Below are 13819 nucleotides of genomic sequence, written 5' to 3'. Positions count from 1 at the left end.
GGAAACCATCTCCAGGTGTCTTTTCCTTCACATCACCAAAACAAATGTGGCAAAATTATATTTTATAAGGAAAAAATGCTTGAGTCATGTTTCTCAGAATCCATTGTAAGTGTCTCATAGTTTGAATCTGAAGACATAAATGGTCAAAATTAATACTGATTGTGGTAGAAAGTCTGCATCTCATATATCAGAAAATACTAATGTTATAAATGGATACAGATTTGGTCATAATTAAGAAAAGAAAATGAAAAAGCATTAAAACCAGACCAAAAACTAACCATAGTGAAGACTCTTGACCTGCTTTTGCCACAATATCTCCTTCCCCACATGGAAAGTTTCATTGTGAAGCTATACTACTCTGAGTAAGGAAAATTACTATCCATAAGTCCACCTATTATGTCAGTTTAATTTTATGATCTAATGAGAAATTATTTGAAAAGATTATTGTTCTCAGGGATATCAGTAAAAATTATTTTTTTTAAGTTTTGTCACTAAATTTTTAGAAGTCTGCATTGCTACCTGTGCTCAGATGTTTTACCGACAAAAGAAAGATGCACTGTGAATCTATATAAAAAACAGAAACAAAAGCTTGTTGCATATTAAAATTTAAATAGTTTATATATCATTTTGTGCAAATTGATTTTTTTTCTAGCAAAATTAATCTTCGTATCTGTTTTCTGGTGTAAAATGTTGTTAAAAATATATACATTTCATTTTTCTTTTTTATTTAATCTAAATAAATAATTTTATTCTTTATGTGAACTGTTCTTTTGACAAGTATATCAAGTTATGAAAAAAGATATTCATATTAGCTTTATTTCTTCTAATTTCAATTCATCAAACCAGATTTACCAAACAATTTAGTTGTAAGGTCAAGGCTTCTGTTTATGAAAATAGCATCCCAGGTTCAGTACCAAAAACTGGGATTGTTAACAAACTGGTTAGCTAAGGGAAGTGTGAATACAAAACTGATACTTTAAGGGTGTCTATTGCCTGGGAAGTCCAAAAAAAGGTTATGTGAAAAAAAAAACTGCAGCTACTGTCACTAAGGATAAAGAATATATGCATTGATAGCAGTACGTGATCCACATCCTCACAATTCCTCCAAGTCTAGCATAAGGTAAATATAGAAAAATCCTTAAGTGAATCCTGATTGCACCCATTGAGATATGTGCTACTCCAGTGGTTCATAAGATACTGTTTGCAATATAAATGTATAAAACACTACATTACACTCAAGATGAACTATCCTTGGTCAGTGACACATAGACTAATAATACTTGACATGAACCTTTATCTGCATTTCTAATCATCAGGTGGAAAAATGACTAAAAGACAATATCATAAGATCCAATGTACCAGAAATGAGACACTGTTTATAAAAATATATGCATCTAATAAATAACCACAACATGACTATAAAGACAGGTGTTAGAACCATTAGCATGAAAATATGTCAAATGATGCAGATTCTCATATGATGCATCAAAAACAGAAGATTCTGAAGTGTTTCTATACTTTGTAAAGTGCTGTATTAACTCCAGTAATGGTATATTAAGCCAGAATGGTAATAATACAATATTGTGGAGACTTCTAGGTAAATATACAAACCAAATTTTTATAGGTCTATTCTGGCAGTACTTCATGAACACATTAAAAGTCCCATAGCACTCCTCAGAGGTACAGAAGGCATTCACTAATGTCACAAACAAAAATACTACCATGAGTTACTTGCCAAAAGAACCAAAAAATAAGAGCTGCTAAACCAGGTTAACAGAGAAAAATAGATCATGGTGTGTGATAATAGGAAAACATCATAATATATAAGGTATGGTTACAGTGAACTGAACAGACGGCACAACAACAAAAAATTGAATGGATTGCTCAAGAGTAAAAGAAGGCAAAATTCTATGTTTCATTGCTGGTAAGCAAGTTAGCAGCTGTGCTGTAAAGCAAACCAAAGATTCACTAAGCCCTGCAATGCAACATATTATGATCATCTTTACTCCTGAAGGGGCCTACATGAATTGGGATATGATTAAGTTCCTACAAAATGAAGAAATTATCTGTGTATCTCACTGTTAAATTATCCAAAAAGGTTTGCATGCTGAATTTGCAATGTATAAACAAAAATGATTAGCTTGCCTAATGAAAATACAAGGACTGTAGGTCGACTTAGCCAGGGTTTGCTAATAAGCTATAAAGCCCAACACATACCTCTCAACCGTCCAGATTTCTGTAAAATGTCCAGATTTTTGCCTCATATTCTTGGTCTGATCCTCATAACATTTGTGGTTTTCTGGATTTTTATGGCAAATCAATGAAGATTGAATTCACTAAATAATGACAGGCATTTGAGTTTCAGACTTTAGTTGGCTGTGGTGGTGCAGTGGTTAACATTGTCACCTCACAGTAAGAGGTTCTCCAGTTCGATTATCAGCTGGAGCTCTTTCTGTATGGAGTCTACATGTCCTCCCTGTAGTGGAGTGAGTTTTAAAGACATGTAGGTAGGTCCATGTGTGCCTTCTGTGAAGGCTGAGCACTGGGCTAGCAACTCAGCACTATAAAAACACCACTGCCAATCAATCTGCAGACCGGTGATCTGCTGTGGCAACCCCTAACTGGGAAAAGCTGAAAGACATTGCTTATTTGAGTTTCAGACTTTATTTCCTTAAGAAAATGCATGACAACATAAGACCTTTAATTCTAGCAATTTTCTAAGTTTATGAGAGAAATGTTTAAAATATGTCCCTATTTTTGGCTATTTCTAGCTTTGTCCAGATTTTTCTGTGCTAAGAGGTTGAGAGATATGAGCACAGTAAGAGTTAACTAGTAAAATTTATAGGCAAACACAACCAATGTTTGCTACCATATTTTTATTACTGCTATTTTATAAATGTGAATTCAGTCAATGCGGTTTAGAACTTGTAATGCATTGAAATTAGCTTTATCTAAACTGGGTATATTATTATTCCTTCTGTAAATATTATCACCTCCTGATACAATACTTTTCAATGGTGACTGTCAGTAGCAGATTATATTTCTAACATTAAAGCAATTAAACTACAGCAGTATATATATTTTTTTTTTCGTTCCCAAAATGAGAGCTCGCAGGATTTCTATTTTAGCTTGATTTAAAGTTCAGTTAAAGCAATCTGCATTAAATGTTTTCACCTTTTAATAAGCATATACATGCACTGCAAACAGCATTCCTTGGAAATAGATGGACTGCCATACTTTATAATACATATCAATAATCCAATTAACTGTTTCCAAAAGACTGTGAGACATGTAGGAAATGTATTCACTTTGGATATATTTCCAATTGTTTTCAAATGGATGGATTATTCAGATGTACTAGATAACTGCAAACACTATTGTAATTTGTCAGAATATGCAACATTATTTTTTTATTCAGATTACAGAGATTACTTTCAGTCTCATATTCGCATCAAGATGTTGTGTCTTTTATTCAGTGAAAAGAGGGTGACCACAACTGAGGTGGATCTTGCAATCTGTGTTAACAGTGGCTGGTTCCTCCATCACAGACTGAAGATTCCATTGCATCAGTTGCACTGTATTGTAATCTTTCAGTTACATACCCTAAAATTACTTTGCAAAAGTCCATTTAGAAATATTCAGTAGCTGCGATCAGCATACTGGTTTTGGGAGACTCTTTGTAAATTGATTTGTGTGAGCTACAGCAGGAAAGTGTTCAGCAGACAACTAGTTACAGTGGTTCAAACAGTTTATAACTGTTTTGTCATAGCTTTACTAGTGTTTCCCAGCTGTTTCTCTTGCTGAATATGTTACCGTATTATGAGTACATTTGCTAAAATTGTAATTGAGTGATAATGGTTATAGATCATAATGAACAACTTTAGCAGTTTAAGTGACTGCTGTACATCGAACTGGTAGATAACTTTTTTTTTACTGCACTAAAATAACTAAGATGCATTGTACTGGATGAGAGAATTCTTACCTGAATTTCATATATATATATATATATATATATATATATATATATATATATATATATATTGGCCTGCTGGCATGGATTATTGAAGTGCTAGCATGATATCTTGCCATTATACCAATTCCCAATTGTTTTAAACCATCTGAGTGTGAGAGGGCTGATGGCAACTGAATAGTTAGTACTAGTTATGTTGTCCAGTGAATGGAAAACACCATCTTTGAATATCAATTAACAGACCCACAGAGAAAAACAAGTGTCCTCATGATTTGTTTACAGCAAGTAAAAAGTAATTCTGCTTTTGGACTGCATCCTTTTATACAAGTCATACAGGACCTGAGGCAGCAGGTGAAATTAATGGCCAGACACAATAGGCTTACATCACCTTGCTTGACAAATAATAATATCTTTGACATGCTCCCCAAATTCATTCTTAATATTCTGATAACAGAAATGGGTCAGTTTTGAGATACTGAAGTCCTGAAGAAATGTAGCCTGGATAAGTTTTGGACAAAGTGTGATTAAATAAGACAGCAGTAACAGAATGGCCAACTCATAATAGATCATTTCAACTTAATAAATTAAAATTTACTGCAGATATTAGATATTTGAATCAGTTTATTTTAAAGTGAGTACAGTTATAACCCTGAGTTCATTGTGCTGTGTTATAATCTCACTGTAATTTTAAGAGTAATGTGGTAGTTAATAAAACAAGAACTGCATACAAAAGTTGAAACCAAAAATAAGTTATGGTTATTTCCAACATTACCTTTAGTGGCAACAGCTCCTAAAATATTCATAACTTTTGCACATTTAGCATATGGTGTTACATTGTTGCATGTTATGCTTAGTATGATTCAGGATGGCATTCAAACTGCAATGAAAACCTGTGATCATGCATGTCTTTCCTACTTTACATCGCAATACATTGTATGATTGCACTTGCTATTTTCAAGCAATTTTGCAGGTTTGAGTTGCTTCTAGGCCAAAAACATGACCTATTCAAATTACTGCAGAGATAAACTACAGGTATACTGAACCTCCTCCCCCTGCTTTAATATAAATAATATGCTCTGTGTTCTAGAGTTCATGGTGCATATTTATTTATTTTGACAGGGTCAGTTCCATTAGGCAAATGGCCTCTCTTCAGTAGAGTGCTGACATGGCATTTCAACAATTAGGGAAAATTTGGCCTACGTGAACTACGACTGTTTTTTGATAGGTGCCATGAGATATATTATATCCACCTGAGCTACCACCAACTCAATCAAATAGGACATACATTTAATGTCACATCCTTACAACAATTTATGTCAGTTTTTAAAGTAAGTTGAAGATATGGTGGCAGGGGAAATTTCAGTCAGCTAAAACTTATTATATTCATTTAGTCTGAGGTGTACAATTTATCACGCTCTTCTAAATGTCTCAAGTGTAATTTATAAGTATTACATTTATATTAGAATACTTTGTGAAATTTGCTAGATGCTTATCTCTATAAACAGTACTTCTGCCTCTAATGTTTACTTGTAACTTGTATTCTTTTTCTAACTCTTATAATTCCCTTCTCTAGAGATGTGTAAGTGTGTGTGTGTGTGTGTGTGTGTGTGTGTGTGTGTGTGTGTGTGTGTGTGTGTGTGTGTGTGTGTGTGATACATAGTGCTGTACTATATTTTCCAGTCCAAAAAAACTGTAAGCTACTCTGTGTTTGTGTAACCTGGCCACATTATTGTGAAATTGTTTGCATTTTTCTTGTGTGTGTGTGTGTGTGTGTGTGTGTGTGTGTGTGTGTGTGTGTGTGTGTATATATATATATATATATATATATATATATATATATATATATATATATATATATATATATATATATATTTAATAATGAAAATTAATAAGTTGGCCAAGTAGCTTACTCTGTACATCCTAAATAGTAAAGTGTAGATAACAAAGTTCCTATATTCCTTATATATTTTGGTCTCTTACATTTCCATCTCCTCTCTAAGCAAGTGCTAACTCATAAACATATGCACCACTGTAATACAATATATGTTGGGGAAGAACAGAGTCATTAACTTGGAACAGGTTCTTTAATTACCAGGGTCACTTCCACACTATAAAACATGTATACAACCAAGAATCCGAAATAAACTGTACCACATGATTATGATCATATGATCCTTTTTTCTGTTTATAAGAAGTATGCTCTGCATTGATCTGTAGTCTGATGAAGTCTACTTTCAGCATTTAGATAAAAGCCAAAACTAATAAACTGGCTGATTTTACTACTTTAGTTGGGGGCCAGTGTGTTTTATTTTGGATTTTAGGGTCTCTAATTAAGAATGAAGGCAATGCAACTTTACTGATATTATAATAAAAAGTGCCTTTTGAAAAATAACGTTCTGTCCATCCCAGTAGTCTATTTGTGCAGCATGTTATGTTAATATTCGTAATGTCCAAATTAACTGTCAAAAGGGGAAATTTGGCCAGGATGCTGGGGGACATTATCTATTCTTTCTTTTTCTAATAAGTATTGTGGGATCATTTGCATCCATCTTAGCTACCAATAGCTCTGCAGATGGGACCTCAGTTTAATGTCTCATACAAAGCACATTATACACAGGAGAACATGAGTCCAGTAACCCCCCCCCCCCATGCTGCACTGCAGTGTCAGTACTGAAAAAGTATATGTTCAATTATGTATCACAAACAGATAGGTCCTCATAGATTTAGTTATGAACTTAAACATACTACTCTAAATTGTTTCACTCATGTACAGGAAACCTACTAGAGATGTCATTTTAGTCCTTGAGGCAAAAAGTTAAACGTATGTTTGAGCAGTTTGGCCTTAATCTCAAAAGTAATATTATACATCTTGGACAAATGATATTATCCTGAGTGTTCACTACCATAAAGCACGAGCAAAGGCAGAATAGGTTAGCCAAGGAATTGTGAGTTAACTAAATAAATGTCCCATTATATTTTAAAGAAAATAAATCCTTTCAAGAATTTATCAAATAATATAAAAACTTTAAAGAAGTTACTACATGACACATCTATCAGTAAGCACCAAACCCATTTCAAATTAGGCTTAAATGTCAGCTAGGCAGGTAATAATGTAAAATAAAAAGCAATCTGTTTATAGTTTTTTTTACTATGAATTTGACTGCAACTGGAACATATTTGAAGCGTTGATGTTAACACTGTGGCACAAAGAACTAAGTGAATACCAAAATATACCCATTTCCCGCCATGACTCCTCATACATACAGACACATACACATGTGTATGTAGTACATAAATGTGGTAGTAATTGAATGTTCTGTACAATATACTTGTGCTATTCAGTATATTCAGTATACTTTTTGCAGTAATTGCTTTTCCACATGTGCAATATTGATGAAGGCTACTACCAGTGTTACTGAGATATCTCAGATCTTGCCAGTCTTGTTTAGTATATGTTGCTGTACTGTTATATGTCCTTGGTAGTCTCTGTAGTTGTATGTGATGTGTGCACTTGGAACTGAAGCAACGTTATTTTTATTTAACTCGAACTATGTGTGGGTCTGAATACCAATATACATATATGTGTATGTATATATATATATACATACATATATATATATATATATATATATATATATATATGTATAGGGAGAGGAATCTAGTAATGTTATCTAGAAGTATAAATAGTGAATACACTTATGTAGTACTTTGATTTGGTTTCATCTATCTTACTTTAATTGTTCTGTACTTTGCCACATATTAATTACCCATTATTCAGTTATTACCTAAGAAAACCATCAAATCTGCCATTGTAGCTCTGGTGAAAATGACAGAATGCATTCATGACAACACGTTTTAAGAGATGGCAAATATCATGATTATACTTGATAGGTTTATAAAACAAAAACTATATAGAGATTTCTCACAGGTTTGTAGCCTAGACTGGTGTATGCCTAATGCAGCTGTTTTTTTTTTTTTTTTAATTGCTGAAAAGCTTTATTCTGAAATATAATTTAAAGAAATGAAGTACAAGAGATATTCAAAAGCTAATATTAAACTGCTTAGATATCATATTGCATTAGCTATTTTAATTTACTTCTACTTTAGAATGTGTTTAAATATACAATAATCTGTATTGAAAATATGTTGAAGTGAACCCTGTTGCAAATTTCTTGGAATAAATCTCTCATTTATCTCTTTTGTGTATCTTAATGCCATTTCATGAAAACAGGTCACGGTTGAAAAAGTTCCCTTGGTTGAAAAAGTTCCCTTGGTCTAGTCAAGTTGGCAGTAGTCTTATCAATCAGTCAATCAATCACTAAGTTAATCAATCAATCAGACAATCAATGTGACTGAGTATATGGTAACAGATAAGAAATGTTAATACATGAAAACAGAATTCACAAACTTTGTGTATATCTGGAATGACTGCACGCATACATAGATTGGAGTTTTTTTAGAAAGCTATCATCCATAACGATGTTATGTTCAAAAATGATAGTCTAATGACTAAAAAATAAAACTACCGAATATTGAAATGCATTAAATCAAGCAGCGGCTTATAGCCTTTTAGTATCTATATATGAAGCACTGGATCCAGGATCAGAAAAGGGCACAGATATTATTGCTATTGCTCAGAAAGACATGGAAACAAGTGATAGCAAGTCCAAAACTTTATAAACCCAAATAAGCATGTGATTGGTCATTAAGAATTTTGAATGACTAATGCTTTTAAAACTCTTTGATGGTTATTACCTTATTAGTTTATTAGTATGTGTATTATTATTATTATTATTATTATTATTATTATTATTATTATTATGGCCCCTCTTTCTGTGTAGGTTAGAATACGGATTCTGGGCTTGAGTTGACCCTTGGTGTGTTTTCGACCAGTTTAAGCTATTAATGTGTATCACTTGAGAGACGTTTGAACCTAGATCTAATTTTTTTTTCAGTTTTCAGTATCGTGCCTAAACTATTAAAATATTCATGCATCTTGTGCGTGTGTGTGTGTGTGTGTGTGTGTGTGTGTGTGTGTGTGTGTGTGTGTGAAAGTGAGAGAGAAAGAGAGGCAGACAGACTGGCTGACCGACATATATTAAACAGCGAAAGCGAAGTTGTGCATTTCTTGTCATTTTGCTTTTGTTTGTACTTTTTAACCGTCCTTTATTTTTATACTGACAACAAATAACACTTTTTTCTTTCTCTGACTTGTTAGCAAAGCCAGTTGCATATGTTCTAGACAGTCAGTTATGCCACTGCCCACAACAGAGAAGAGGCAATGATTCTTCCACAATCGTTAGATGTGTATCACTGCTAGAAATATCACTACTTTACTCAGACACAAAATGCAGCTTGCAATTCGTGATTATATTTGCAAATGAAAGGTGCCCAGACCAGAATAAATATACTTTTTTACTTTGACTACCAAATAAACTCACAGCTGTGTAGACAGATATATAGAGATACAAACAAGCACAACATATAGATACAGAGGAGAAAGTTGAAAATTTGATAGGTATTCGCAACTCCTTTGCAACTTTTGTGAGCTATAAAACAATGCTTACAGTATACAGAGGTTTGCCTGTAGACGATAAAACAAGGTTTGCGAAATACAGTGATTTGTCTTAAATAATAGTGTCTTATGAGGATGTATTGTCTGCCTGAGACTTTAGATTCGCAAATTCTCAATGACTCAACAAGTTATTTTAAGTGAGGGTAGATGTCGTTTAAGAATTAAGATGCTGTAACTAGTGTGCATTGCCATCAGAATCAGTAAGAAAGCGTGTGGTAACCCAATGACAAACAGCAGGCCATTCGTGAGGCTTCTTGATATTTATTTTTCTTTAATGTCCCCGTAACACTGCTTAACCAGAACACTGAACTGGCTTGTTTGCTACTACAGGCTTAACAAAGAACAAGAAAAAGATAAGTAAAAGTAAATGCCTTAGTGTCTAAACGAAGATACCCATTCCAGGTGGAACTCTTTTTCTTGTGCCAAAGGAGAGGCGCTCTCAAACATCCAGGTCGTACCCACCAACAACCAGCAGTAAGAGTTCGAATTCTCTCCATAGGAACGCCTACTAAAATCAATTCAAATATAATGTTGGCCCGCCATTTAAGTTATCTGCATCCTTTGAAGAGGCAAAGATTAAGAAGGCGTAAATGAGGAAAATGATACCACGCGGTAAAGAGGAACAACGGAGAGGGAATCTAAAAATAAAAAAAGAAAAGAGAAACAACAGAAAGGTGAAAGAAAGAAATTATAATCGACACTAATCGCCTGGTGAATTATATCCAGAGTTGTTGTTTTTTTTTAGCATATATTCGTTGCTTTGCTTGCTGCTAACCCCGGATATTAAAGCAGCTCAAACTTCAAAATCAAATTCTGTACGCATGCAAACACCAACACATCATTTAATATCAGGATATAAGGATTATTAATTAGAACCGCTGTAGAGCATAGTCACGCACGAACAGGGTATAGGATGCGGTGGGGGGCGGTACATGTGCCTTGTGAATGTTAGTCTAACAGGGTCAGCAAAGAACTTATACAGCTCGGTGATAATTTTATTGCTGTTCTAGTGTATTCGGAGTATAGTTTGCAACGACTGGCCAAACAAACGAACATTTTTTGTTGTTTATTAGCCTTACTTTTAGCAAATTTGTCAACGGTGTTATTACACGCGGACGATACATACTTGATAAAATGAATTCATGGATCAATAAAAGCGTATACACAAATAAATTCTCATTTTATGGCGAATTATGAAATGATAAAACTAAAATGGTGCACCTCAAAGCTTCTAAGTTTAGGATTTCATTTTTGTATGCTAAGTTAAACGGTTGCCTATTTAACAGCACAGCACCGCATACCGTGCTTTGGAGCTTGTTTCTAACTGTTTAGCAGTACGAATCCCATAAAGCAGACTAGTACTAAAGAGTGAAGCGTGATAAAGGGATCTATCTCTTGTTGGATGTGTACCGAATGTGCTGAAAACCATTAATACTAATGAGATTCAAACTCGTGTCTCCAGTTTTGTAGGCTATACCAGTAACCCAACTATCATGATGTACTCCTGCTTATTTTACCTGCAGCTAAGTATAGATTGAAAAATACAGCATCAAAGGTATTTTCCCTAGTAATTGTGTGTGTGTGTGCGTGTGTATACAAAACAACACAGAGAGAGACCAGAGCTAATATGCATGCGTGTAAATCTTTGCATACACCCCTGTGTATATATTTACATTCACTCCAAAGAAACAAGAAAGCGCTTTCAAGAAAATAGCACAGATACTATTCATTGTTAATGTAATTGTATGTAGTTGTTTTATCTGACTGTTAAAACTAACAAGTGCTGCCTTCAAGCACCCACGTTCGCCAATGATTGTATTCAGGTACTTCTCTTAAATAGTCTCTCTCTATACACAAATATGCCTCTATTCATTCCAGGCATTCCCAACGCCTTGCAAGAAGTCACTTCAAATCCATTCCAAAATTCTATGGGTAATACACAACTCGCTAGTAAGCCCAAAACAGTTTTGAAGTGTACTAAGGGCAAAACACGTAAAGTGCAAAATGCATTCGTCCTAATTGGGCTAAAAATATTTCAGGAATAACGTTTCACTCAAATGATAGTCTGTGGGTCTGCTCCCGTGTGTTACAGTATTAGACAGACAGACAGACAGATACAATACTTGTGTTCTGTTTGGTCCCTAGACGCTGTAGCCCCTGAGGGAACAGTATGACAACAACACATGTATTTGTAATTTGCTGATTCCACATATATCAATCTAAACTTTTTTTATTTTGGCAGTCAGTTTTTTAAACATAAGGGAGATGACATTCGTTAGATAAGCAGTACTGACCTGTGTGAGTTCTTTTGTGGATCTTGAGATTTTCTGATCTGGCAAAAACTTTACCACAACCAGGAAACGGGCAGGGGAATGGCTTTTCCCCTGTGTGAACTCGGATATGATTTACAAGTTTGTATTTAGCTTTGAATGGCTTGCCGTCTCTTGGACACTCTTCCCAGAAACAGGCATGGTTGGATTGTTCGGGTCCCCCAACATGCTCCACTGTGACATGAGTTACTAGCTCGTGCATTGTGCTAAATGTTTTGGAACAATGTTTTTGAGCTGTCTGGTTGGTCTCTATCCACTTGCAGATAAGTTCTTGTTTAATCGGTTGTCTCATATAACGAAAAAATGCAGCCGGGCCCTGGTGAGCAGCGATATTTATGTTCAGATTCATACCGCCGTAGCTATGAAAAGGAGATGTAGTAAAAGGATCAGACCTTGAACTTGTTATCTGAGTGAAATGTTCAGACCTTGGGTACATTTCTCCTGGGAGTCCGTATCGTATTTGTCCGTTCAGAGGGTGGCCACCTGGAACTGCATGGACAGACTGATCTTGGATTCCAGAAAACAGGGGATGACTTCCAGCTTCTGAGTGGTGAGCATGATGTCCAGGGAAGCTGCCTGCTGTTGAGACAAACATTCCGTGTTGAGAACTTGTAGCTGTATACTGTTCAATAAGCCCTGGCATGACTGGAGCTGTTAAATCTCTGCGAATTAAAAAGTCCCTACCTGCAGAGAGAGTCTGAGCTGTCTGAGAAACAGGATATGGGACTGCTGCTGTTTGAGCCGAGCAAAAAGCGCCTGCTTGACTGGCGACAACCTCAGAGTGGCCTGCCATATAATGGTGGTGGTGGTGGGGATGATGGGCAGGGCTGAGTTTAAGGGCCGTGGGATGCCCCATATGTTCTTGCCCAAATGAGCTTGCCCCTAGGCGAGAGTCTGCAGTCAGATCCCCGGGGTGTGTATGAGCCATTGAGTGGGGTTGACCGCCGAACCCTGGGAAGCCTGTCATGCTTGATGGGGAATGGTGATAATGGTGATGGTGGTGACCTGCCAGGTCTACTAATCTCAGCGCCGTGTTCCGTTTAGAAAACGCAGGGTCCATCCCTTAGCTCCCCAAACCTCTAAACGTATCACCGTTAACTATAAAGTCACCTGCCTACTGGGAAAATAGGAAAACAACAAGAAAAAAGAATAATAAACTTTTTAGCAAAGTTGCTTAAGTTTTGTTTTTTCTCTTTGTGCCTACGTGGAATCCCATTCGCTTGAGAGGCAGCAGCAGGACGCTTGGAAACACTGAATAGAGATTCATGGACACGGCTGCAGCCCGTAGAGCTAAACAATCAGTACGCTCGCTGATTGGTCGCAGTGCTGTGATTTACGTCACCACAGACAGCTCCGGCTGAAGGCTACACTGGTTTATGAGCGTAGCTCCGAGGAAATGCGCTTGCGCCACGCCTGGGTTGCACTTAAACGTAGAAAGGGAGGACTGCTGTGATTTCCTCCTTGTGGTGGATTAGGCGGTGCAGATCAGCAATGTTGTTTTTATTTATTTCGTAATGATTTTGCTTTTAACAACAGCAGCAGTACTAGACGCTTTGCATTTGCAGAGATCATTTCAGCAGTTTGTTTTATTAAGCAACTTTATTCTACAGTTGACTTTGACATAAATGAGCTGGAAAAGCTTTGGGTGTGTATTTATTGAGTTAGCGATTAATTATCCGGACAAGTCTCACTTGTCTTAAGTTGCCCATTTGTCTATTACCCGAGACCTTTAGTTAACCAACTTACTCGTGGTTACTCGCAGGTTGCAAAGAGACAGAAGAAGATCGTAAATTAATTTAACAATGCATTTGCTTTGAATAAATGCAGTACTCAGTCCACTTTCAAAGAGCGAGTGGCATTGAGGAGTATATAAAACACGTACATTTCCATGCCGTGTTCTTAACTTTTGGAGTCATAGCTCAAGCAATGCACTCCATACATTTT

General features: G+C 35.6%; 1 protein-coding gene across 1 annotated transcript in view; it reads right to left on the bottom strand.

Annotated features, from left to right (window-relative positions):
- LOC122799610 (zinc finger protein ZIC 4-like) overlaps window positions 1–13116 on the bottom strand; it is a 938695-nt gene extending 925579 nt beyond the window's left edge. The window contains exon 1 of the mRNA XM_044068786.1: window positions 11840–13116. Coding sequence (XP_043924721.1) covers window positions 11840–12935 — 1096 coding nt within the window. The 5' untranslated portion in view covers window positions 12936–13116. The remainder of the gene's footprint in view (window positions 1–11839) is intronic.
- Window positions 13117–13819: the final 703 nt, after the last annotated feature.

Source organism: Protopterus annectens, chromosome 4.part0 (genome assembly GCF_019279795.1).
Source record: "Protopterus annectens isolate FY-2018-M chromosome 4.part0, PAN1.0, whole genome shotgun sequence".
Lineage (NCBI taxonomy): Eukaryota > Metazoa > Chordata > Ceratodontiformes > Protopteridae > Protopterus > Protopterus annectens.
The sequence above is the reverse complement of the archived record's forward strand: the minus strand, read 5'-3'. Positions and strand labels throughout refer to the sequence as shown.